General features: G+C 36.2%; 1 protein-coding gene across 2 annotated transcripts in view; it reads left to right on the top strand.

The window, feature by feature from the left end:
• Window positions 1-25891, top strand: part of ARHGAP15 (Rho GTPase activating protein 15) — a 466873-nt gene that overhangs the window by 3201 nt on the left and 437781 nt on the right. For both annotated transcript variants that reach the window (XM_087950078.1, XM_026673513.2), the window contains one exon: window positions 10339-10519. In XM_087950078.1, coding sequence (XP_087806204.1) covers window positions 10355-10519 — 165 coding nt within the window. In that variant the 5' untranslated portion in view covers window positions 10339-10354. The remainder of the gene's footprint in view (window positions 1-10338; window positions 10520-25891) is intronic.

Raw genomic sequence — 25891 nt, 5'->3', positions numbered from 1 at the left:
TATCTGTCTTTCTTGGCAGTGATATAACTGGAGGGGCGTGACTTGGAAAAGTTAGAATTGGTCCTGGCTCTACATGAATTAATATATGACTCCATATTTTCAGAGAAGGTTCTGTGATACCAGAGATGGAAGTTCAATCATTAATTTCTCCAAAATTTGTAATTTTTCCTGAGATGCAAGTATAGGTAATCCTCAATTTACAACCACAATTTGTGCTATCCCACTCTCTCTCTCTCTCTCACACACACACAACCATGGTTTAGTGGTTTTATTAATATTCCCCAGCAACTCCCTTCACCAAAACCCCAGAACTGTCTCAATTAAGTCCAGCCATAAGCAGACCAATGCTAGCCCACAGAGCAATGGCTCATGAGTCCACAAGGCACTTGAAAGTTTAAACTTGAAAGTTTAAACCCACCAGGCAAAATTAAATCCACAATACAAGAGGGTTCACAAGGCAAGAAAACCCCAGAGTTCATAAGGCACGATCCAAGTCAAGGCATGGTGTCAATCCAAAGCAAGGCAGGAATCACAATGACCAAAAAGCACACAACTAGGAAATGAACATGTTCTAAGCATCACTTCCATCTGACTGCTGTGCTAAACAGCCAACTTCTGATGCAACCCATCAAGAAGGGCGATACTTTCTCCTCATGAGTAATTTGGATGAGCTTCGCTTCTCCTGCCTTTTCTCTGCCCTACCTGTTCTTGGTTCAGGAGCAGAAGACGGTTCTTCTTCCTTATCACTAACAGCTTCAGCTGCAGGCTTTCCCCACCTGATGCCTTGGGATGTCCTGCTGCAGTTGTGTTTCAGCCAAATCACTCTCAGATGGTGTCAACTCATAAAATATTTCTCTGGTCTTTTAAGAGTTGCCAGCAGAAAGGGAGGGGGTGAAGTAGTACATTCCTTAAATGCTTTCATAGATAATTTCTAGGGAACCGAAGTTTCTGGCGCACGAATTTGTAAGTGGAGAGCATGATTGATGACTCTTGGCTATGGATGTATCCCGTTGGAGAATATATACCCAGGGGATGGGGGAAGACTAGGGTCAAGGGTGACATGAATGATGTGTCTCAGAGTCGGCTGCACCCAGGTAACACCGGCATGTTCACTCCTAATAAATCTTCTTTAAGCTCTGAAAGATCTGGCTAGAACAGTAGTGGCTGACCTTTTTGGGCTCCTGTGCCAAAAATTGTGCCCGGGCTTGCACACTCATGCTCGCGTGCCAGCACCTAGAAGGCAATGCACCCCTCCCCATGTCCCCTACACATGTGCACACAATACCCCCCGCTGCCCCCTTACCTTCACTGTGCCTCACAGCTGATTTTCAGCCAGTTTGAGGCCTTTTTTAGCCTCCCAAAGGCTTGAGGAAGGCTTCTGCAGGCTTCTGCTAGCCCCATTTCATCACTTCCTGTTTTTCTGAAAATACCAGAAGTGACAAAACGGGGCTAGATTTCGGCCTACAAAGCTTGTAGAAACCTGCAGAAGCCTTCCTCAAGCCTTTGGGAGGCCAAAAAAGGCCTCAAACCTTCCGAAAATCAGCTGTGAGGCACGCACATGCGCAGTGAGGTAAGTTTGCCTACAGCTTGCGTGCCAGCACAAATGGCTCTCTGTGCCACCTGCGGCATGCGTGCCATAGGTTCACCATCATGGGGCTAGAGGCTCATGATTTAAATGGAGTGAATACCAGATCCCTGACAGATGGTTGCTAGGAGCCATTGACAACTTTCCTCCTGACCTGCCAGAAACTGGTTCATCCTCCCCCAAGCTTACAACTGAAGAGGTATATGGGGAAGTGTTCTGGGGGAGTCATCAAACAATTAAGCCCAAAATTTCCATTGCTAAGCAGGACAACTGTTAAGTGAGTTTTGTTATGATATGTACAAAATAACCCTTGAGTAACAAGAATATACACATGGAAACAATTATGAGAATAGTTATGAATAATTATCCAGCCACACACAGCTACACTGAATTGAGTTAAAGTTTACTTTAAGAAATAGCACAGTCCAATAAATAGTCAAGGTCATATACGTTTAACAGTCCAAAGAATATCCAATTAAAAAATCTTCTTACCGGTTGCCTTTGTCATTTACAGTAAACAAAGATATCAAAGTATAAGCACAGCTTAGATAGCAACAGAATGTCAGAGATAAAGCATGGCAGAGAGACAGCATGGCAGAGAGAACAAGCCATGATCTCTAGCTCCCTCTTATGGCAATCTGCAATACAATCAACCAATCAGAACTCAGTACAAATCAATACAGTGATTTTGTCTTAAAGCTACAAAACATACATTGTTGGTTTATATATTGCCTACCCAACTAATTGGTGGACAGATTCCTAACATTCTCCCCTTTGGGTAGGTCAATATATAATACATTACATCTTTAAACCATAATTCTCACAACACTCTTTATGCTTAATTGCACCTTGAGCTTTCATGAAATGATCTGCAATATTATGTTCAGTCATGCAGTATTCTAACTGAATTAATTTATTTTGAACACACTGTCTAATGTTCAAATATCTCAAATCAGTATGTTTAGGCCTTGTTTTAATAGCTAAATTAGTAGCCATACTAATTGCAGATTGATTGTCTTCATAAACAATAAACGGATCACTTATAGTAATTCCAATATCCTTCAACAATTGTTTATAATATATCAATTATGTACACATTAAAGATAAATATGAGAATTCCGCTTCCATAGTGGATAAACTAATATGTTGTTACCTAATAGACTTCCATCCTATTAAAGCATTACCCAACATTACCACTATACCTGATGTTGACTTACGAGTCATTATATCAGTAGCAAAACTTGCATCAACATATGCAGTTAACACTAATTCATTACTTGGTTCTAAATATAATGAATAATTGATTGTGTGTTTTAAATTCCTAATTATTCACTTAGCTGCTTGCCAATGCCTTTCATTTGGTTCAGCATTATACCTAGCCAATTGGTTTACACTGTAAGATATATCTGGTCTAGACCAATTACTCAGATATGATAGACTATTGATTAAGGATTGATATATTTCCGTATCAAACATAGGACTTTTGATATCACTATGTGTAAATTTCTTACTCATTGGTGTCTTAGCAGGTTTACAATGCTCCATGTTATAGCATTTTAATAATTGGCTAATCTTCTTGGCTTGTGAAATTTTAAAACCTTTATTTGTTTTCACTATATCAAGACCCAAATAATGCTTAATCTCCCCTAAATTTCTAATCCTGAACTTTTTCTGTAATCTATCAACAATTTAATTTGCTTCTTGTTCAGTTTTAGTTATAATTGCTATGTCATCCATAAATAACTGTAATAGAGAAATTAAACCATCTTTTTCTCTTCGAAACAAACAAGGATCAGCTATACCAGCTTCAAAATCTATTGAAACTAATTCCTTTACAATACATTTATTCCATTCATAACCGGATTGCTTTAGACCATAAAGACTTTTCTTTAATTTCCAATAATCAGTTTTTCCATCATCCTTTAAACCTAATGGCTTTTTCATATAGATGGTATGTTGTAAAGGTGCATGTAGATATGCAGTTTCAACATCTACATGGTTTATTTTACATTTATTCTTAGCTGCCCAAACTAATGCTGCTCTCAATGTATTTGCTCTCAGACTAGGTGCAAACACTTCATCATGGTCTTTATCTGACTGAGCAAATCCTTGAGCAACTAATCTTGCTTTATGGGTAATAGTCCCATCCACACCAGTGTTTATCTTATACACCCATTTGCAACTTATTGCATGCTCACCTGGTGGAAACTTTACATCCTCATACACCTCTAAATCCTTTAACAATTTTAACTCCCTATTCATAGCTTCCTGCCAAGCTACGTGATCCTTTGTAGGATACAGTTTTATTTCATTGAAGTTAGAAGGCTCTGTATTAACCTGACATACAATGGTTGCTTGAAATCTGTCAGGTGGACATCTCTCCCTAGTTGACCTCCTAGGCAACTAAGTGCATGTTGTTGGCATGTCCTCTTCCTTTACCTCCCCTATCAAATCCTTATCTTCTACAGTCATAAAGGGTTCTTCTATTGATGATTCCTCCATTGAGGATTCCTCCACTTTCTTATCATCAATATTATTATCATTAGGATAACAATGGAGTCTCAACAACAACACTATCCTGTTCCTTATTATATTCCTGTTCAAGCTTTCTCCAGCCAACATGCTCCAGAAATTTAGCACTTGCACTGCAATACACGTTAGTAGTACCTGGCTCCCAAAATCTAAATGATCTATGATTAACTTCATAACCCACAAAATATAATTGTCTCACTCGATGTTGTTCCTTTCGCCTTACTTGAGTGGGAATATGAATCCATGCTGGGGTTCCAAATGTATGTAAATAACTGAGATTTGGCTTTTTTCCATTCCAATGAGTAAATGGTAATTCACCAGTCGTTAAATTCACTACGTTATTCAAAACATAGTTAGCACACATTATTGCTTCACCCCAAAGTTTCTTTGATAAACCAGAATCCAAAATCATAGTCCTAGCCATAGCCTGTAATGTTTGTCCTCTACGTTCAATATATGAAAAATGTTGTGGTCTATAAGGAGCAGAACACTTATGTTCAATGCCAGCTTTCTGTAACATGGCTTCAAATTTTCTATTGGTAAATTCAGTACCATTATCTGTTACTAAGCTAATAATTTTCTGTTTCTTTTTCCTTTCAGCAAATTTTAGTCAGTTTACAAAATGCTGGTATGTTTCTGTCTTTGTTTTCATTAAATAACAGAAAGCATATCTGGAAAAATGATCAATTATACTTATTATGTAACAGGCTCCACCTAAACTAGGTTTCTTGGGTCCAATAATATCAGCAAAAACAACCTCTAATGGTTCACTGGTTTTGAATCCATTTACCCTATTTGCAGGAGTTACCTTGCTTTTTTTCTTGATTGCAAACATTGCAATTTAAATACTTTGTACAAGGTTTTAATTTTATACCATTAGATAACTCAACAGTTTTCTTTAGCATTTTGAAATTTATATGTCCCATATGTCTATGGAGCAGATGAATACATTCATCATGAGGCTTTTTATTCTCATAAACTGAGTTAGCATTAATTAATGGATTATCATGTATAATAAACAAACCATTATCCAATCTTGCAGTAACGCTTTTACCCTGTTTTTCAATTAAACATTTATCTCCCTAAAAGGTTACAACAAATCCTGCTTTTACCATTGCTCTTACAAATAGCAAGTTAAATATCATTCTAGGTACATATAACATCGGTAAATGTTCATTAATACATGAACAATATGCAGTACCTTCTCCAGATGCTCTCAATTTCCATCCATTAGCTAATGATACATGCTGTTTACTGTCATGTTAACAAACCTCTCTTTACTTTTAGTTATACACTGTGATGCTCCACTGTCAACTACTCATTTATCATGGTTTGCAGTTGTAGTTGTACTTGATATGGCTAAACTAACATCTTTATAAGGTCTCTGTATATTAATAGCATTCTGTTTCTTACCTTTTTTACAGTATCTGGCTATATGACCTTTAGCCCCACAAAAAAACATTTCCTAACAATATAGGCAGTTGAAGACAGTTTTTCTTCCTGTTGTCTTTCTCTCAGTTTATTTCTATCTTGCCTTCTTCTTGACTCTTCTAACAGTCTTCCAGTTATGCCAGTCAATGTAAGTTCATCTCTGTTTAAAACTTCCAGTGAAGACATATAATCATCATAAGTTTTATCCAAAGAAGAAAGAATAATGTAAACTTGATGCAACTCCAAGAAAATCAGTTCCTTTTCTTGTAGCTCTTGTAAAGTCCTTTTCATAAACTCCAAATGAGCTAATATATCGCCACCTTTTATAAGATGGGCTCTAAACAGTTTATGTGTAAGGTGTATGTGTGCACCCACACTATCTCGAACATAAATCCTCTTCAAAATGTCCCAGTACCTAGCAGCAGATTCTTCACCACGAATATGGACTAACTGCTGATCACTCAGTGTCAGTCCAGTTATACTAAGAGCCTTTTCATTATCCCAGTTAAAGTCAGCTATTTTCTTTTTGTCTTCATCATTCAATGGGTCCCAAGCTGTTACATCCGGTGGACTATTAACTACAGTCCATAATCTGTCTTTACACATAAGTAGGCTGCACTTCATAGACCAGGAAACATAGTTTGTTCCATCCAACCAGGTTATCTAGGATATACTGGTTGACTGTTCTTGTGCCATTGGTAGTTTAACAATACACTGCAATCAGCTTTCTGAATATGAAACTGTATATTCACACTGATTCTCGATATCTCTCTGGGCCCATAACCAATGTTATGATATGTACAGAATAACCCTTGAGTAACAAGGATATACACATGGAAACAATTATGAGAATAGTTATGAATAATTATCCAGCCACACACAGCTACACTGAATTGAGTTAAAGTTTACTTTAAGAAATAGCACAGTCCAATAAATAGTCAAGGTCATATATGTTTAACAGTCCAAAGAATATCCAATTACCGGTTGCCTTTGTCATTTACAGTAAACAAAGATATCAAAGTATAAGCACAGCTTAGATAGCAACAGAATGTCAGAGATACAGCATGGCAGAGAGACAGCATGGCAGAGAGAACAAGCCATGATCTCTAGCTCCCTCTTATGGCAATCTGCAATACAATCAACCAATCAGAATACAGTACAAATCAATACAGTGATTTTGTCTTAAAGCTACAAAACATACATTGTTGGTTTATATATTGCCTACCCAACTAATCGGTGGACAGATTCCTAACAAGTTTTATCCATTTTACCCTTCTTGCCACAGTGGTTAAGTGAATCACTGCACTTGTTAAGTTAGTAACATGATTATTAAATGAATCTGGCTTCCCAATTAACGTTGATTGTCAGAAGATTGCAAAAGGCAATCACATGACCCTGGAATGCTGCAACCATCATAAATACAAACCAGTTGTCAAACATTCACATTTTAATCATGTGATCATGGGGATACTGCAATGGTCATAACTCACTTTTTTAGTACTGATATAACTTTGAATAATCACTAAACAAATGGTCACAAACCAGAGTCACATGATCAAAATTTGAACACTTGGCAACTGGCATGTCTTTATGACGGTTGCAGTGTCCCAGAGTCATGTGATCACTTTTTGCAAACTTCTGACAAGCAAAGTCAATGGAGAAGACAGATTCACTTAACAACTGTGTTACTAACTTTAACTACTGCAGTGATTGATTTAATAACGGTAGCAAGAAAACTTGTAAAATGGAGGAACATTCAGTTAACAACTGTCTTGCTTAGCAATGGAAATGGGCTCAATTTTGGTTATAAGTTGAGGACTACCTGTACCAAAAACAGGGTAGAAGCATTCCTTAAGGCCATGAAAAGGAGATCGTGTTAGGAAGAGGGTAGCTTTTCCTTGACTCAGCGGGTTATAAGAGGGCTTTTTTTTCTGACTAAAAAGGGTATAAGACGGAGAGAATCTATGACCAAAACAGATTTGCAAGATTCTGTTACTAATCTACTACTAAGCCGAGGTGGTGCAGTGATTAGAAGGCAGTATTGCAGGCTAATTCAGATCACTGCCAGGAGTTCGATTCTGAACAGCTCAAGGTTGATTCAGTCTTCCATCCTTCCGAGGTCTTTAAAATTAGGACCCAGATTGTTGGGGACCATAGGCTGACTCTGTAAACCACAGACAAAAAGCACTTTGTGTTGTAAAGCACTTCGAAGCAATATATAAGTGCTATTGCTATAATATCTTAATGAAATTTAGTTCTGTTCTTCCTGTGGGCTCCATTCTACTTCATAGGGACTGATAAAACCCTTCTTCCATTCTCCATACACTGGAATAAAAATTATGATTTTATTGGAAATAAGAAAAGGCAAGGGGAAAAAAAGGAATAATGGGATTCTTGCATCTCTTAAGATCGGGTGGCACATATTGAGTTACTGACAACTTTTCCACAGAAAGCCTGAGACAAGAGGCCTCATTAGGTAGAGTGGCATTAAAAAAAATCCACAGCTTGTTCAGCTTGAGCAGTGCTTGCATGGATCTGAAAAATGTTGCTCTGTATTTCATCCAGAAGATGGCATTCTTTGCATCCCAATGTCCATCTGTCCTGAAGCTCTTAGGCTTTTCTGATAAATTTCCAATGTAAGCACAAATTGGTCTGACAACCTATAGTTATGAGATCTGACAGATTTAATAATAGCCCAAGGTCCCAAGTAAGAAAAATATCATGCTTGTGATATAAGTAAAATGGTAGAAGCTGAGAAACACTTGATGTGTCAGAGAAAATAGAAGCAGGTTTAGCACTTTTAAACTGCTGAATAGCATCTGAAAATTGAATGAATGTACGTGTGACACACACCTGCTCTGGTAATATTTTAGCAATTTAGTCCACTTCACTAAGCTCAGAGTAAAACACTGTCATATTTCCTAGGGTGGAAAAGGGAGTCTTTATTCATTTATGGTTGAGGTAGTAAACTTTACGTACAGCCTTTCTTATTGCTAATGAAAGATCTGTGTATCTGAATTGGTCTCCATATGAATAATCTTGAAAGATATTACATCAAAGATTTACAGTTCAGTTCCTGTTCCTAGTGACAACTGTGAGTTTCTACTGTGTCCGCCTCTGCACATTTTGCATTATTTAGGCCAGTCCAATTAAATATTTCTTGCTATTCCAGGTGTTGTTTTGTATTCCCAACTTTTCTTTCCTTCCAATCTTTCTTCCAGCAAAGGCCTTTTACATAGAATTGTGCCTGAGTAAATAACTGAAATATCTCAATGTTCTTTGTCTGAATGGTTTTTATAAGGTTTCTTTTGTGCTACGCCATGTCTACAACTTCAGTATTTTATTTTTGGTCATTTCAAGTGATTCTCAAGATACACTTTAAGAGCCACATTCAAAAGTCTTCTGCATGCTCTCAGCCTCCTTGGGTACTGTAATGGTTTTACAAATATGCAAATAAGAAGGATATCAGATTCCTGTTTTTCATTTGAAGTTTTCTTCCACCGAGTTAGAAAAAAGTTTTCATGGAAATTTTATTTGCCTTTTTATTTTTCCAACTTTTTTATCTTCTTCTATGATTAAGTATCCAAACTAAATGACATTTTTTACCATATCAGTTTTTTTTTTCCACTGATGTGATAACTCTGGACTTTTTGTGGTACAAGCTGTTCTTGCAAGTACCTAAATAGGAAGTCACTGTTTATGATCTCGAGCACCTTCTAAAACTGTGTAGATAAAAAAAAACACCATCCTGATCACTAGCTAGTTTGCAATCCATCTGCATTATAACTGAGCTATTTTAAGTTGTTGAAGTCCATTTTGAATGAAATCATATCCCTTTGTTTTCCCTGTTACTTTATTAAGAGTGCAGCAAGCTCTAGTTCTTCCGTCAAAATTCTAGGGATTTTTCAAAATCTACTTGGGTAGTGGCAGTTATTGTTTCTGTGACTGAACAAGAGATGTTTCTGTCTACTTGTCCTTTCCCACCAGGCCTTAAAATATAATGCAATCTAGCTCAACAAACTTAAGAAAATATTGTTTGTTTTTTGTGTCCTAAGAACCTAAATTTTTTTAGATTCCATAACTGGTAACAAGTAACTGGAAAATAGGGAAGAATGAATTAAACAGAAGGAGGTTATCTTTGTTATTCACATGTTTAGAGAAAGGTCGAATAAAAACTTGGTCTATCATCAAAATATTGCTGAATTATTGACTGTGGAGCTTCTTGTCTGAAGTTAATATTTCCTGTCTAATGCCACTACTAGTATTAAAAGCCCAGTTCCAATGTACCACAACATCAATGGGCTACATATATATTAAATTGGTTATTATGTTTTCCACCTTTTCATCATCTTTACAGATGTCAAAACAAATGTTTTACAAGTCTTTTTAAAAATAATAATAATCAGGATGACCCTTTACAAAGACCTGAATGTAACTTCTACCTTCTGGCACAATTGGTGGAGGCCAAATAAGTCTCTTTTAGCCTTTGAGCAAACTTGAGATGCCTAACTCGGATGTGAGTAGGAGAAGACCAAAGGCAAACTCTACTGCCTGCCAGCTGGCTGTAGGAGAAAGGTTAGTGAAAAATTGCAGGACAGAAGGATGGCTGTAGAGATAAGAATAATCTTTTATGCAACTGCAGTCTTCCTCCACAATTGGATGGCTTGGTGAATAATAAAAGTGCCCTATTGGTGCTGTTGTTAAGATATCCTGATATTCAGACCTAAAAGGGATTCCGGGTTGGCTTAATGCAAAGTGTTTTAAGCATATTTAAATATTATATTTTGCAGATTTGATGTATTGATCATGCAGCAATTAGCAGCTTCTGATTCCAGCGTAGGAAAGCTACATCCTTCCCATGAAAGCACAGGGGCTGTTCAGAGGAGAATCAAAAGTCCCAGCAACCCCCATGATCGATCCAGCCAAAGCAAATCTATGGTATTCTCTGAGAATCTGAAAGTCGTTGAGTCTGTAAGTACTGGTCCTAAATGGACTTCTGAATTTCTTCACCAGATACGCGGGCAAATAAATTGGTGGACCTTTCTTTTTTTCTTAATTCAGAGAAGACAATGTTCCCCAATTATATAAGTGTTTCCAAAGCAGGTACATTCCCTGATCAATATTGGGAGCACCGCAATTGAAAAAATCCTTATAAATGTCTGATCTTGTAATTAAATGAAATTGCAGAGCCAAAGAGACTGCAGACACTAAAAAGAGGATGGTTGAGTGAATTTACCCATGTGTGTGTGGCTCTTTTTGCTACTAAATAAATGCAAGAACTTCACACTTTACTCCTGAGGATTTTAGAAAAAATATTTCAAAGTGTTTCTAAAGCACATTCTTCTTATTAAATGAAAACTGGTAGAAATAATTACAAAAAAATCCCCGCCCCCATTTTCCACAAACATTTGCTTCCCATCTTTTCCTACAGCAATACTGGGAAAATGTTACCAACCTACTGTGCAGAATACAGAATAACAGAATTGGAAAGATCCTTGGAAGTCTTCTAATTCAAACCCTGCTCGGGCAGAAAAAAACTATATTATTTCAGACAAATAGTTGTCCAATCTCTTCTTTAAAACTTCCAGTGTTGGAGCATTTATAACTTCTGGAGGCAAGTTGTTCCACTGGTTAATTGTTCTGTCAGGAAATTTCTCGTTACTTCTAGGTTGTTCCTCTCCTTGATTACTTTCCATCCATGCCTTCATGTGTTTTGGAGAATAGCTTGACTCCCTTTTATTTGGGGCAGCCCCTTAGATATTGGATATAAATATCTATCATGTCATCCCTAGTCCTTCTTTTCATTAAACTAGACATCCAATTCCACCAACTGTTCTTTACATGTTTTTGCCTCCACTCCCCTAATCACCTTTGTTGCTCTTCTCTGTACTCTTTCCAGATTCTCTTTTTTATAATATGATCAAAACTGGACGCAGTATTCCAACTGTGGTCTTACCAAGGCATTATAAAATGGTCTTAACACTTCATGTGATCTTGGTTCAATCCCTCTGTTAATGCAGCCTAGGACTGCACTGGCTTTTTGGGCAGCTGCAGCACACTACTGGCTATTTGAAAACACTAGAGCAGCATTTTTCAGGCCTCTGGATAAAACCACTGGGGATTTAATCCCAGTGGGGGTATTTTCAATAAAATGAAATCACTGTAATAATGTTTCTCCTCATTCCTTCTTAATATAGTGACTTAAAAGGATATGTTAGTTGACAATTCTGAAAAAAATAGGAATGTCCTTGACAGAGGTAGGATTCAATTTTTTTTACCACTGGTTCTGTGGGTGTGGCTTGGTGGGTCGCTTTGCGCATGCGCAGAGGGTTTCCTACTGACCTTCTCCTGCAATCCTGCACTCTCCCTGTGTGTTAAACAGCTGACGTGTGGTAATCTGCTGTGCTGCGTGAAGCACCTGAGTTTCAAAACCAGGAAATAAAGGTCAGAATAGACCTGGGGCAAGTGGGAGGGCCCAGCAGCTGATCATTGGAGTGAACCGATTTGCTCACTGATGATGCTCGGAGCTACCAGTTTGGTCAAACTGGGCCAAACCGGTAGAATACTACCACTGGTCCTTGAGAACTAGCAGAGCTGTAGTTCCCCATCCATTCCTTACCTTAAGTCATTAACGAAAGCAGCCAAGGCTGCTTTTGTCCTTTAGAATGGAATGAATCTAAGTCTCTCATTAAAATCTATGTAGAATGGAGGGTTTTCTAATACATTTGTCAGAACTAGATTTCCCCCCCACTAACTTTTAGCTGTAGTACATATATTCCCTACCTATATTCTTTTTAAGATCCACACTTTTTTAAGATCCACAAATCCCATGTTGTCTGAAGTTTAGATATTTAGCTATTTCACTAGAATGAGTCCTCTAAAAAGTTATAAAGAATCATATAAATCGGGGTCTCCAACCTTGGCAAATTTAAGATGTGTGGACTTCAATTCCCAGAATTTCTCAGCCACCATGTCTTAAAGTTTCCAAAGTTGGAGACCCCTGATATAAACTATATATTAGAGCAAAGGTATTCAAACTTGGCAAGTTTAAGACTTGTAGACTTCAACTCCCAAAGTTCCTGAGCTAACATGACTGGAGGAGGAATTCTGAGAGTTGAAGTCCACAAGTCTCAAAGCTATCAAGTTTGAAGATCCCTGCATTAGAGGATATTTAAAAGTGATGACATCAAATGTCTGAGTCATTTCCTTATTCCAAGTACATATCAAAATTTCAATTGGACCGGGACTTCCAGTTTGAGCTCCTTTGGCGACGGACCGAAATCCGCAATTATGCGCAGTTTCGATCTATGCTCGCTGCCGGAGTGCCCCGAGCCGGCTGGTTTTGGGGCTAAGCCACCCTGTAGAGGTGGTGATGAGGGGGGAGACTGCCAGCAGGGTCGAGGAGAGCCACATCTCTCTTCCCCAGCTGGCCATTACTCCCTTTCCCTAAGGCGGTTGCAGCGGTGGTCAGAAATGGCCACCTCAAAGAAGAACTCGACCGGAAAAGAAAGTGCAGGAGGAAGATAAGAACAGAAAGTTTTTGGTTGACCAGGTTAAACTGAAAAAGCAACAACGTAAGGTACCCTGGAATTTAAACTATAAAAATAACATTGTTCCCAAAGAAGATTTTGAAGCAGTGAAGGAGAGAGGGAAGGGAAAGGATTTGGTTTTTATTCTTTCTCCCTTCCTTATACTGACAACTAAGAGACTTAAGTAAGAAATTGACAAAAATCCACTTTGACATTAATAGGCATTTAAGGTGAAAATAAAATGTCAAAGGGATAATAAAGTTTTTTGGATATTTAAAAACTTTTAAAAGCAGGAAAGGAGAAAAAAAGAATAAAAGGGCAGGATCTGGAAAAATGGAGGAGACTGCCTGGTACTAAAAGGAATTTACAGTGAAATCTTAACAAGATTCCTAAAAGATACATTCCTATTGAAACTTTGTAACAAAATAATAGAACCCCAGGAAGAGAAAGTGGAAAAAAGAAGCAAGAAGAAACAGCTTTGGATTATTTGGATTACTTGGTGATTTTTGGATTTTTGGCTATTGCATTTAAATGGCTAAAATCAATCGGGCAGTTGTTGAAAAGTGTTTAAAATGGCATCACTTTTAGAAGAACTGAAAATGGAACTTAAAAAGCAGAAAGAAGATGCACAAGAAGGGAGAGGTCTTCTGGCTTCATATTTCAATTCTTAGAAATGGAGATCTGGAACTATGAGAAACAACAAGAAACGCTTGTAGAACAAGAAGATCTGGACAAAGAAGAAGCCATCTTTAATGATCAAGTAATTTTATGTGGGGGGAAAAAGGAAAGGGGGGAAAGAGCGTGAAAAGTTTAAGATTTGAAAAAACAACCCCCCAAAAAAGAATAGTTTGAAAAATAATTACAATATTAGAAAGCAACAGAAGAGGGGATTACAGAAGAGAGAATTAGAAGTAGAGAGACAAGGGGGTAAAAAGGGGAGGGAGAAGAAGAGGGGGAAGAAGGAAAGGAAAAGAAGTTATAAAAGACAGAAACAAGATATAGAGAAACAGGGAAAAGGTATAAGGATTGAAAGTATAAGCCTGTTTAGAGATAATGGGTGAAAATTGAACTGAAAAAGGGATTCTGCAATGGTACATAAGATAGTATTGTTATATTAGAAATAGAAATAATTTTAGAAAATATGATGACTAAAATGATGGATAAAATATTTATTGTAATATAGTGGAATGTTTGTTAATAAATAAATGAAAGAAAATGAATGAGAGAATGAAATTAGGAAAGGATGGGAACATTTTAATTATTATTAATGATTTATAAAAATATAAGTGAAGAGAAATATGGAAATAAATAATTAATTATGGAAAGTCTGTAAGTGTTCACAAGGAAGTATGATATGCAATTGAAAAGAAAAGGATGTTAAGATATTAATGAATATTAACAATAGAATTGAATTAGAATGGAATGGAATGGAATAAGTGCTTTATTTACAGATATATATAATTATTTAAGAATATAGTGTGTATTTTAAGAATGTATCAAGCAGAATTCGATTGAAGTTATGTATTATATTGATTGTTATAATCTTAAAGGTATAAATTGAAGTTTAAATAAGAGTTGAATGGACAAAATTAAAAGATATAAAGGTGTCATACTCTAATTAGTAACTACAGGGGAAAATTTGTTTAATGAGAAAAGATAATATGAAATTGAAACAGAACAGATAAAACTACAAATATAATTATTTGAATTGAGATATAAGATAATTAAAAATAAAGTTGAGAAAATCAAAGGAGGGGAAAAACTATGTAGAAAATGTTAAACAGTAATAAGACATGGAATAGAACACAAAGATGAACATGAAATTGAGTTTGTGTCTGTATGAAGAAGTGATAACCCATGATAATATTATTCTCAAAAAAAAGATATTTTATTTGTATTATGTTTTTTTGTGAAAACCCAAATAAAATTTATATTTAAAAAAAAAATTCAATTGGACCACTAGCTAAAATGGAAGAGAACCTCTTTGGTGACTTTAAAAAAAAAATCCTGATTAAATCTATCATAAGCTCTCAATAAGGTTTTGGTAATGCTATGTCCATTATGTTCTAGCTCTTCCCTTCAGAACAATGGGAAAATGTTAGAGGTTCTATTAACATTCATATTCCCTCATCTTCCTGTTCTTGCTTGTTGCTAGTTCAGAGGTGGTACTCAGCAGGTTCTGACCAGTTCTGGAGAACTGGTAGCGGAAATTTTGAGTAGTTCAGAGAACTGGCAAATACCACCTCTGACTGGAGATTTTACAGTATCCTTCCCCTGGCACTCCCACAGAACTAGTAGTAAACAAACTTGAATCCCACCACTGCGGTAGTTGTTGATTACGTGGTATGGCACAATTTCAAAAGTTTAACTGTCAAAAGGAAGATCTTTGCCTGAACTCTTTTGCTATGAATATAAGAAAGATGATAAGAAATATAAAGTGAATATAAGAAATGATATTTGATAGGAACAGGAATGTTTCACTTATAGAAGCTGTAATGGGGAGGAATTTGATTTCACTTGTGGATCTCTTTGCCTTTGTTGAGAGAAATATCCATTTAGTTAAGTTCCAAGCTGGGAGAAAGACACTGGAAACATGGAGGCTGATGAGAAAGATGGTTTGTTAATGAAGCAGAACCACCAAGCCATGTGATTCTCGGTAGCTGAACAGATAGAATTGAGAGTGAGGGGTTTTTATATTTTTTCCTGGGCTTTGAGCTTGAGCTTCCTCTTCTTGTGCAAGAACATGTATTCTTTTGGCTGTTGTTGGGGTCATAGCTGTCTCTGTAGGTTGTTCCAGGTTTGGTTGAAGTTTGGAGGGTATGGTGCAACTGAGATGATGCAATGAAGGAGTTTGTGTTCTGGAAGTGTGTTGTTCAATTCCTATTATGGCTGAGGGCTAATCCTTCCTTTGTTCACACCTTGCTGCAAGGAATTTCTTATGAATAGAGCTAGCTCTCTTTATCTCTTAAGTGCTGACATCTGCTGTGGGCTAGTAAGGAAGGTAGGGGTTATTAAGATCGAGTCTGCTTCCTGCTCGTAAAAAGAAACATGTTTCCAGGGAAATATAATATTCTGCCTTTTTTAATATTTCTCAAAATATTTCATTCTTCTAGGAGAGGGGTGGGTGCTAACTTTCTACAGCTTCAAACAAGAAGTCTTGCGAAAATCAAGATTATAAAACAAGTGTTTGTCATTAAAGGCCTTTGCAAGGATTGGAACTTGCTTCTCAGATATTGCGTAAAATTTCAAAAACAGAAAGAAAAAAAAACCCTTCTTTCTAGAAGAAATGAAGATCCTTCACAAAATTTTGTAGGGGAAGGAATTACAAAGAGTTAAAATCTGGAATCTGAACTGCCCGGGTTTTTAAGCAGCAGAAAGAGCCAAATGGCTCTGGATTTATTTATTTATTACCTCTTCTGAAAAGATTTACATGCTAATACTTCAGAGGTGAACTCGGCTGCCAGTCATATCCCTTCCCCTTTCCCCATCCTGTGCTACTAAACGAACTGATTGGTATGAGCCTCCCTTGGTTAATTTTCCTCTGTAATGGCTGCAACTTGCAGCTGAGGCCATATGATGTTGCAAAATTATTTATGCAATGTTAGTCACTTGTTTTGGATTCTAGCTCTGTTTTTCAGCTCACGGCAAACAAGCCAGAGCTAAAAAAAAAAAAAAAACTATATGAGGAGCTTACCAAAAAGACAACACAGAAAGACAAGCATGTACTCTTGCCTTCCCTCATCAGAGCCATGCAAAGTATTGATTAGCTATTCTCCGGATATGATGGATCCTTATGAAAAGTAGAGGAAGGAAGAGACTGCAGAGCAAGTGTGTTGCTGTTGCTGTCATTATCTCCACGTTCAAATGCAAAATTAACCACAGCATAGTTCAGAAATATGTGATTTTAATTATTCTTCTCATAGTTAGCTGAAGAGGAATGCGTAGTTCAGAAGATGGCACGACACTTGGAGGATAGGAGGAAAACTCCTTCCATCTCAGCCCACTAACTGATGAAACATTCATTTCCTTAACGTTCTAATTTAAAACTATCACTTGCTGGTGACACATTTGCACATAGCACTTAAACACACACACACACACACACACACACACACAGACAGATCACCAGCCCAAATCCCATAATTGAGATCTAACATAATTCTTCAGCTACCGATTGAAAAGCGTATTTATAGCAATATATTTGGAAAATAGTATAATATATTAACAGTTAGAGCTGTACCTTTCAAAAAGTTTAAAAGTTAAGTATATTTAATGATGCCTAACATATTTTATTGGCTGTGTTTAACAAAAGGCACTAGGCTGCAGTTGTTTTTGACAAGCATGAAAACATCACAGCATGAAACTGCAAAAGGAATTATGTAGAGAAATTACAAGTGATCCATCTCTCAGTGAATTATCCACCTCAATAGCCTGCAGAACTCAGCTACCAATTAACACCTACTTTATTACATGTTGGGATGTACTTAATAACTTTCATGTGTTTATGCACTATTACCTTGACTGATGCCTCTTGTACAATTAGGCATAATTGGCATATCAATATGCAAAAGTTAAAAGGATTAACCCTCTTAAAACTAATGAGCATTTCTGTATCCAGCTGCTAAATGAGACAAAATTAGCATTTTTCACTTTTGGGCAGGATTTTATCATGCAGTTTCTCACTGTTGGTATTACCTTGTTACATAACTTTTTTGGTTTGGACAGAGAAGTTGGATGGGGCAGGTGGTGAAGAATAAGGGTGGGTGGGTGGATGGAAGGATACCAAAAATGCTCCTTGAAAGTTGCTTCATCCAAAACAAGTCCAAAACAATTTGCATAAGAAACTACAATTGAGTGTTTTTTGGAAAAGTTGTGTTTTCTTAGCAGCTAATTATAGAGACACAGAGTATGTCATTTCTCCATACAGACTTGGCTCTGATATAATGGACTGAAAGGTTGCCATACTAATTTTCCCATTCTCTCTAGTTTTTTAAATCTTCTTTTCTCTCTTGTGCACACTCTTTTTCCTGTGCAAAGTTTTCTGACCAGATACTGACAGAATGAAAAACATGTTGGCATATTTGGTTGAGTGAGTCTGCTGAGCGGTTGGTAAAAGGGAAAAAAGGGAAAGACCAAAATTTGAAGCAAAAAAAAATAATAATCCAAAATTTCAAACATGGTGCTGAAGAAATGACAAGGATGTAGATGGAAACTGTTTACATTGAAGTCATGATGGATTGAAATGGAGCAGAAGAGAAGAAGTGTGATTCAAAAGCAATCTCATTAGGGACTTCTGAAGAAGAAATAGCAAACTGAAGACAGCTCCACTGTTAATAACTACAGCAAAATGAAGAGCTGGTGAGTAGACTGGCTCTCTGTAATTCCTCTTCAGACAAGAAGAGGACTTAAGATCACCCACAAGCACTCCATACAGTTGCTTCTCATGAGCCCATTGCAAGAGAGTGGTCTCCAGTAGGTTTAGAGTTCTGGTCGATGAGCAGACACCTTTGCACAAACAGTGGTTAGCACACTTATCGTCATAGGACTCACATACTTTCCTTTCTAATTACATTTGCAAATTGCAGGTGGTTAAGTGCTGTCTAGCTATTGGCAAGTTTTAGGGCACTAGGTGAGTTTCTTTCCATTGTTACCGGAAGGAGTATTAAATACAAGTCTCTTTTTTGAATAAGCAGAAAAAAGGATAGTTAAAACATTTATTTTGGAAAGTTACAACTAGGAGTCCAAATAGATTTGAAGTAAGATTTTTAAATTACTTCTAAGAATCCTTCCTGTGGGAAAATGCAGTTACTTTGAAATAATAATAATAATAATAATAATAATAATAATAATAATAATAATAATAATAATAATAATAATAATAATAATAATAATAATAATGGAATTTGAAGATTGGACATGAGAGGAAAGCAAAAGAAACTAAAAGTTACAATTAAAGGAAAAGTGCACTAAAAATTTAACTAACACAGAATGAAGTAAAATTCTTTAACATTGGACATATTGAAGGATATTTGTGAAAAATGGAGCCAGAAATTAATTATAAGAGCCTTTATAGCAGGGGTGGGTTTCTATCAGTAGAACGGAAGAGCAGAAGACATAGAACCAGTTCTATGTCTGCCGATGTTTTTGCCCACCTGCCCACCTGGGCTCTTACCTGAGCTTTATTTCCTGATTTTTCAACTTCAGCTGCCGAACAAGACACAGCTGCAGTTAAAAAAGCAGGAAAAGAGGGCTGTTTCAAAGGCTGCTTCTCTGCACACAGCATGCTGATGATGATTTACAGGTGTGCTGCTCACAGCTTGCAGGGAAGCTCGTAAATCCCAAACCGGTAGTTAACCCTGTCATATGCCACCCCTGCTTTATATATATAGTGTGTGTTTTTTAAAAATGTTATGGAAGAAGAGCAAATTTTACCAGAAAAGACATGATGATATGAAAGTGGGTTTAAAAATGACAAGCTAAAAGAATGATATAGAAAAAGATGCTATACCGAGTATACAAATGAAACTGGCTAATGTGTTAATAATTAAAATAAATAACAAAATAAATAACAAAACAAAAGGGTAACCAGAATAATTTTCTTATATATGATTTACAAAAAAAAAAAAAAAAAAAAGACTTGTGAGAAAAAAAAGAAAATAAATCAAGTTCTAGCACATTAAGGGATAAGAAGTTCAAGATTGTTAAATGTAAAGGAAGAGAATATAAAGTTGGCTTATTTAATCAAGATGAAAATAGATGTATTGTTAATGAACTTTTACTGATCAGGATTGAATGAGGTTTTAAGGATTTGTTTACAGATAAAAGGTTCAATATGGAAAGAAGAGATCATTTGTTGTATTTTAAGAGAAAGTGATGTTACTAAAATTATTCATAATTAGTGTGATGAGGAGCAAAGACATTTCTTTATATATTTCTTTTTCTTTACTATTTTTCCTTCTTTTTTACACTATTTTTTGCAGTCTTTTTACCTTTTTAATTGTAATGTTTAATAAAAATTATTATGAAGAATAAGGAATCTCATTAAACTTTTGCCTTTATACATATAATATCTTCCCACATTTTTAAAATAAATTCCATTCAATGCAATTAAAAGGTTCACATCATGAAGTATAGTTGGGAGATCCCCTGAGTACATCTATTTGGCAAAAATGAAAATATAATTCCTAGGCAGCACAATCTAATAGGAAATAAAATAAAAGGAGCTGAAATTTTCTCTAACTTGTTCATAATAAAATATGGGGAGCTTTCTTTTAGATTTATTTTTTTAGTATTTTCTACTGAATTAAATAGAACTTCTGAATAAGCACTCTGGAACTAAATTTTCTATACATTTGCATGATAGTGGTAATTCCTCTTGGAAAAAAGTATGCAACCTTCTCTGCTTCAGGAGAGATATATTGATATTAATTATTAATATATGCATTCTTCAGGATTTTATTTTATAATCATAAGAACATTGCTATTACTATAGACGGAGGACAGAGAGAGGATTTGATGAGGGCCAGTTCTAAGGCAAAAGCTCAAAGTCTATTGCATTAATTTCTAATTTATTCTAATTTATTGAAAGGTACAAAATACTTTAATTATAGCACTGAAATATTCAATTAACAATATTGAAATGTATCATTTCTTAGAATATTTATATCAATGAAGAATTTTACCAATGTAATGAGGTAGCCATTTTTTTAATAATGTGATTTTTAAAAAGTATTAATCCTTATAAAACCACAGGGCTACACATCAGAAAATATTTTTTTATTATTTAATGCAAGGAGGACTATTGCTTGTAACACAATTGTTTCTGCAATTGCTGCATATACATTAAACTGAGAATATATTTTCTTTAATATAGTTGAAAATGTATATGAGAAAATAATTTGTAAAATGGAACTCAAATAAATATTAATAATCCAGATGAAAATAATTAATCAATAAAACAGTTTAATCAATCAACCAGATGTTATTTCACTGAAAACTGGTTATTTTCTATTGTAGTCATATTTGGAATGGTTTATATTAAGCTCGCAGCCTAAGGACTTCTGACTCTGGGCCAGTTGTTCTTTGCCAGGTCACTGAATTTGTCTAATGCTTTAAAAGCTACTACTCACCATAACTAAATAAAAGAGGGGAAATGCAAACCATTGAAATAGTAAAATGATGATGAAGTTCTTCCAAAAGCAACCATTACCTACTGAAATTCATCTGCTGTAGTCAATGTAGGTTTTGTTATATCGGTGTACCTGCTTGTGGCTGCTCTCTTTTGAGTGATCAGATGTTTTTTTAATGGTGATGCTCTGCTATTTTTGAATTCTGCATGACAAGGAAGATGGAGGTTACAGTTTGGAGTGATGTCAACCACCTCTTGTTGAACTGGAATTTCTAGTTGGCAAGAGGGAGCAGAAAGATGCTAAAAATCTTTTTTTTGGCATGGTCTCCCTTCCAATACAGTAGAAATGTCCGTATCACTGTAACAAATTTATGACAGATGAAATGATATTTATGTGTCCACAGCACAGATTTTAAGGCTGACCGTGAACTCTATTAAGCAAGAGCTCTTTCTGGATCTCCTGTGATTCCTTGGTATCCATGAATATTGACAGTTTTCAACCCTTCAGCCTCAAAGAGTGCATTTGGTTTCATTCAGAGCATGAACTGTTTTATTTCCTTGGTGCATAGATTAAAAATTACAGTCTGTTTAGTGATTCCAAAATGTAAATGGATTAGAGTACTTTTCAATAGATTTGATAGTCTTATTTATAGTCCTAATGCTCTATCAAGGAAAGAGAAGGGAAGGCAAGGTCTGTGACAAAGGGGAAAAGAGGGGAAAGGGGAAAGAAAAGGTCAGTTCCTTTGTTCCTTCCTTCTCTCTCTTCCAACTTGATTTAACTTGCCAAAATTAAGGATAACCCAAACTATTCTTATTTCCAGCCTTTCTGTCAAACCAAACTCTGTAGGCCATGTAAAACAGTTGTGTTTACTTCCCATCAAGCTTTTAATCAAGTCTGATGCTTTATTTATGGAAATTCTCCTAAAGTAGATGGGGATATTTAATTGGGATGACATTAAATCATGGTGGATTGATAGGGTTGGCATCTCGGGGCAAAGTAATTGCCCATATTGGTTTTGTACAAGAAAACAAAGCATTCTGAAAATGTGTCGTGGACACAGGCTGCTGATTCCATTTATACATCTGTATGTGAAAACTATTGATTAGGCAAGAATAGGTAAAAGCAACTTGTTTCTTATATTTCTGCCATGCTAAATTTAAAGATTACGTGACCTTTTGTTGTCAAGTAACTCTGCAGTCATTTAAAAAAAAAATTCTAGTTTTATAATCTCATCTATCCCTACCCAAAAAACAACCCACCTTTATAGTTATAGGTAGTTTTAGTTAAATGTGGGTTATTGTCTTTTTGGAAAGCTCAATATCACATTTTTTTAAAAAGTGTATTTGATAAAAGACAGTGCTTTTGAACAATTTGTTTCTTTGTTCATCCATGAAGGAAAAATATAGTCTGTGACAAAAACATTTTTACAGTGGCAAGATGCTCCCAAGATTCTGTTTTCTAATGAAAAAGTGGTAGTTTGAGTCACTGAAAATCTTGCTTCCTTTTATTCCTTCTGCTTCCCACCACTTTCTCTCTTATGGCTCTTTTTCTTGCAATTTTCTCAGATTATGTTTAACACATTGGATGTTGTCCTGAACTGGACTCTAAGATCATCTTGGGTTTGTGTGTCATGTGTCCTGTTATAAATTAGCTGCATCCACAAGAGGAAAAAAAGCTATGAAATCCACCCCCAAAATGTGAAATTGTATTTATAATTGTTTAAAGTTAAACTGGGAATACTATATGGTTCTCAGCAGCTCTATTTCCTCTGAAGTAACTTTTTTTTTAATTTTAATTATGAAAATGCAACACAATACATCCATCTTAGCCCTGTTATACATATACATATACTCATCATTTATAATCACCTTATTTGATATACTAATTATTAATTAGCCTAATCATAACTACTAATGTTTTGACTTTGTCTTCTGCTATATAACCATTGATAAAATTTATTCTATGTTTTATAATAGTTTGATTCCCCTTTGTCTTTTATTTCTAAAGTTAACCTATCTGATTCTGCACAAGCCATAATTTTTCTTATTATTTCTGTTTCTGGATGTATGATTTCATTTTTCCAGTATTGTGCATATATTATTCTAGCCACCATCAATACATGTACTATAACTTTCTTGATGGATTGATGCACCCAAACCAGTATACAGGTAGTCCTTGACTCAGAATCATTGGTTTAGTGATTGTTCAAAGTTACAATGGCACTGGAAAAGATGGCTTATGATCAGGGGTGGGATTCAAATTTTTAACAATGGGTTCTGTGGGGGTGGCTTAGGTGGTGGACATGGCTTGGTGGTCATGTTATTGGCTGGGTGTGGCCAACTCAATATCTCTCACACCGAGGCACGCATCTCTTCGCCTGGCCTCTCATGACTGTGGGGATGTTGCAACAGTCGTAAGTGTGAAAAATGGTCATAAGTCACTTTTTTCAGTGCCATTGTAACTTTGAATGGTCACTCCATACAAGCAAAGTACCAGTAAAGGAGGGGGGAAAAACTTCAGAGAAGTTCCAGAGACAGGAAGTCTAGTCCTGTCAAGAATGTAATAAGGGTTAACGAAGAGGCAGTTTCTGTAAGCAACACCAGAATGTTTCCTTCCTGCCTTCCTTACAGGATTAGGCCAGTAATTTATTCTAACAACCGGTTCTCCGAACTGCTAAGAATGTTAACAACCAGTTCTAGCGAATAGGTGCGAACCTGTAGAATCCCACCCCTGCTTATGATCATTTTTCACTCTTACAACAGTTGCAGCATCCCTCTGTTCATGTGATTAAAATTGGACACTTGGCAACTGGTTCATATTTATCATGGTATAGTGTCCTGGGATCATGTAACTCAATGACTACCTGTATATCAAATGAGGTGTTTCAATATAATAGGGTTTTATTTTCTCCCAGGATGAGAATTATCTGAGAATTTTACCTGCATGTTCAGTGGATCAGAAAGGACAATGATAATGGTGGCGCATTGATTAGAATGCAGTATTCAGGCTAGCTTATTTCTTACTGCCAGGAGTTCAACAGTGGTAGGATTCAAAAAATTTTACTACCAGTTCTGTGGACGTGGCTTGGTGGGCATGCAGGGGAATGATACTGTAAAATCTCCAGTCAGAGGAGGTATTCGCCAGTTCTTTGAACTACTCAAAATTTCCGCTACCGGTTCTCCAGAACTGGTCAGAACCTGCTGAATACCACCTCTGGAGTTCAATTCTCACTGGCTCAAGGTTGACTCAGCCTTTCACCCTTCCAAGGTTGGTAAAATGAGGACCCAGATTGTTGGGAGGAATATGCTGACTCTGTAAATTGCTTAGAGAAGACGATAAGGCATTGTGAAATGGTATATAAGTCTAAGTGCTATTGCTATTATATCTTCTCCCTTATTTCACTGGCTAACCAAATGGGCATAAGTATATGGTAAGCTTTGGTTAAGATACACCTTGGTTGAGAAGCTATTTCAAGCCATTTATTGAGTTCTAAGGTTTATCCAGCCTTTGGTTGAGTGCATATATAGAGAAGTAGGTTGGACTGAATGAGTGCCTGGCCCAGTCATCCAGTTAACTTCCTTGGCTGAAAGTGGGTTACAATCTGGGCCTTCCTATCCCTAGTCAACATCTTAATTACCATGCTGCGTTCTCCTCACACATATAAGTAGCATTGTATAATTACAGCAATTATATAAATATTTCAGAAAGGAAAAGTTCATGCTTATTGTTCTCTCTGTATCTTCTATATGTGTTTTCATGATGGGCCCTGACACATAGGAAAGAGCTTCATGGATGTCTTTTATGGCAAGGTTTAGGCACAGCTGTAATTGTTAATCTAACGATTAGCAGATTATTTAAATATATGGGAAGTAATTACTGTGACAGTATTTAATGAATTTATTGAACTCTGAATTGAGCTAAAATAAACCAAGCATTGTTTTTATTGGGGCCTGACCCACTTTATGAATGCAACCCCCAGGCACAGATTGTCCAGCACTGACCTCTAACAAGATTGTTCATTTCTTCAAACCATTGTTTCTCACCCTAATCCCAAGCAGACAAATCATGTTTTAGTCTTCATAGAACCACAGAGTTTATTAGTTGGAAAGGGATTTAAAAGTCTTCTAGACCTATGCTGGCTGGGGAATTCTGGGAGTTGAAGTCCACAAGTCTCAAAATTGCCATGTTCAGAGATCCCTGTCTAGACTAAACCCTGCACTGTGCAAAAAGTAATAAAATGATTTCTAGCAGATTGATCACCCAGCCCCTTGTTTGAAAACCTCAAGCACGGAACAATCTACTAATCTATGGTGTTCTTCATTTGTTCCACTGTTCAGGAAATTCCTCCTAATTTTCAGCCTAAATTCTTTTTATTTTTGCTTCAACCTTGCTCCATGCTTAATTCTGAGAGAGAACAAGTCCAACCCATTTATAGACATCTAGATCTCCCCTTAATATCTTCTCTTTTATTCCACCCAGGGCTTGGATTTTAGAGCTTTTATCATTATGGTAGCTTTTCTCAGAGCCTATTCCAACTACTCCAATTCTCTTTTAAAATACAGCTTAATTAAATTTACAGATGTGGGATCAGTTTTCAATCCGCCATTAAAAAGACAGCCTACGAGATCTGAATCAGTTAGTCAACATTTGTTTTAAGGCACTGCTGAGGACCACCCACGTGGTTT

The sequence above is a fragment of the Notechis scutatus genome, chromosome 1 (assembly GCF_049901735.1).
Source record: "Notechis scutatus isolate UNSWTSFEM ecotype Mainland chromosome 1, rNotScu1.2, whole genome shotgun sequence".
In the NCBI taxonomy this organism is placed as follows: Eukaryota; Metazoa; Chordata; class Lepidosauria; order Squamata; family Elapidae; genus Notechis; species Notechis scutatus.
This window is presented reverse-complemented; position numbering and strand designations above follow the sequence as displayed.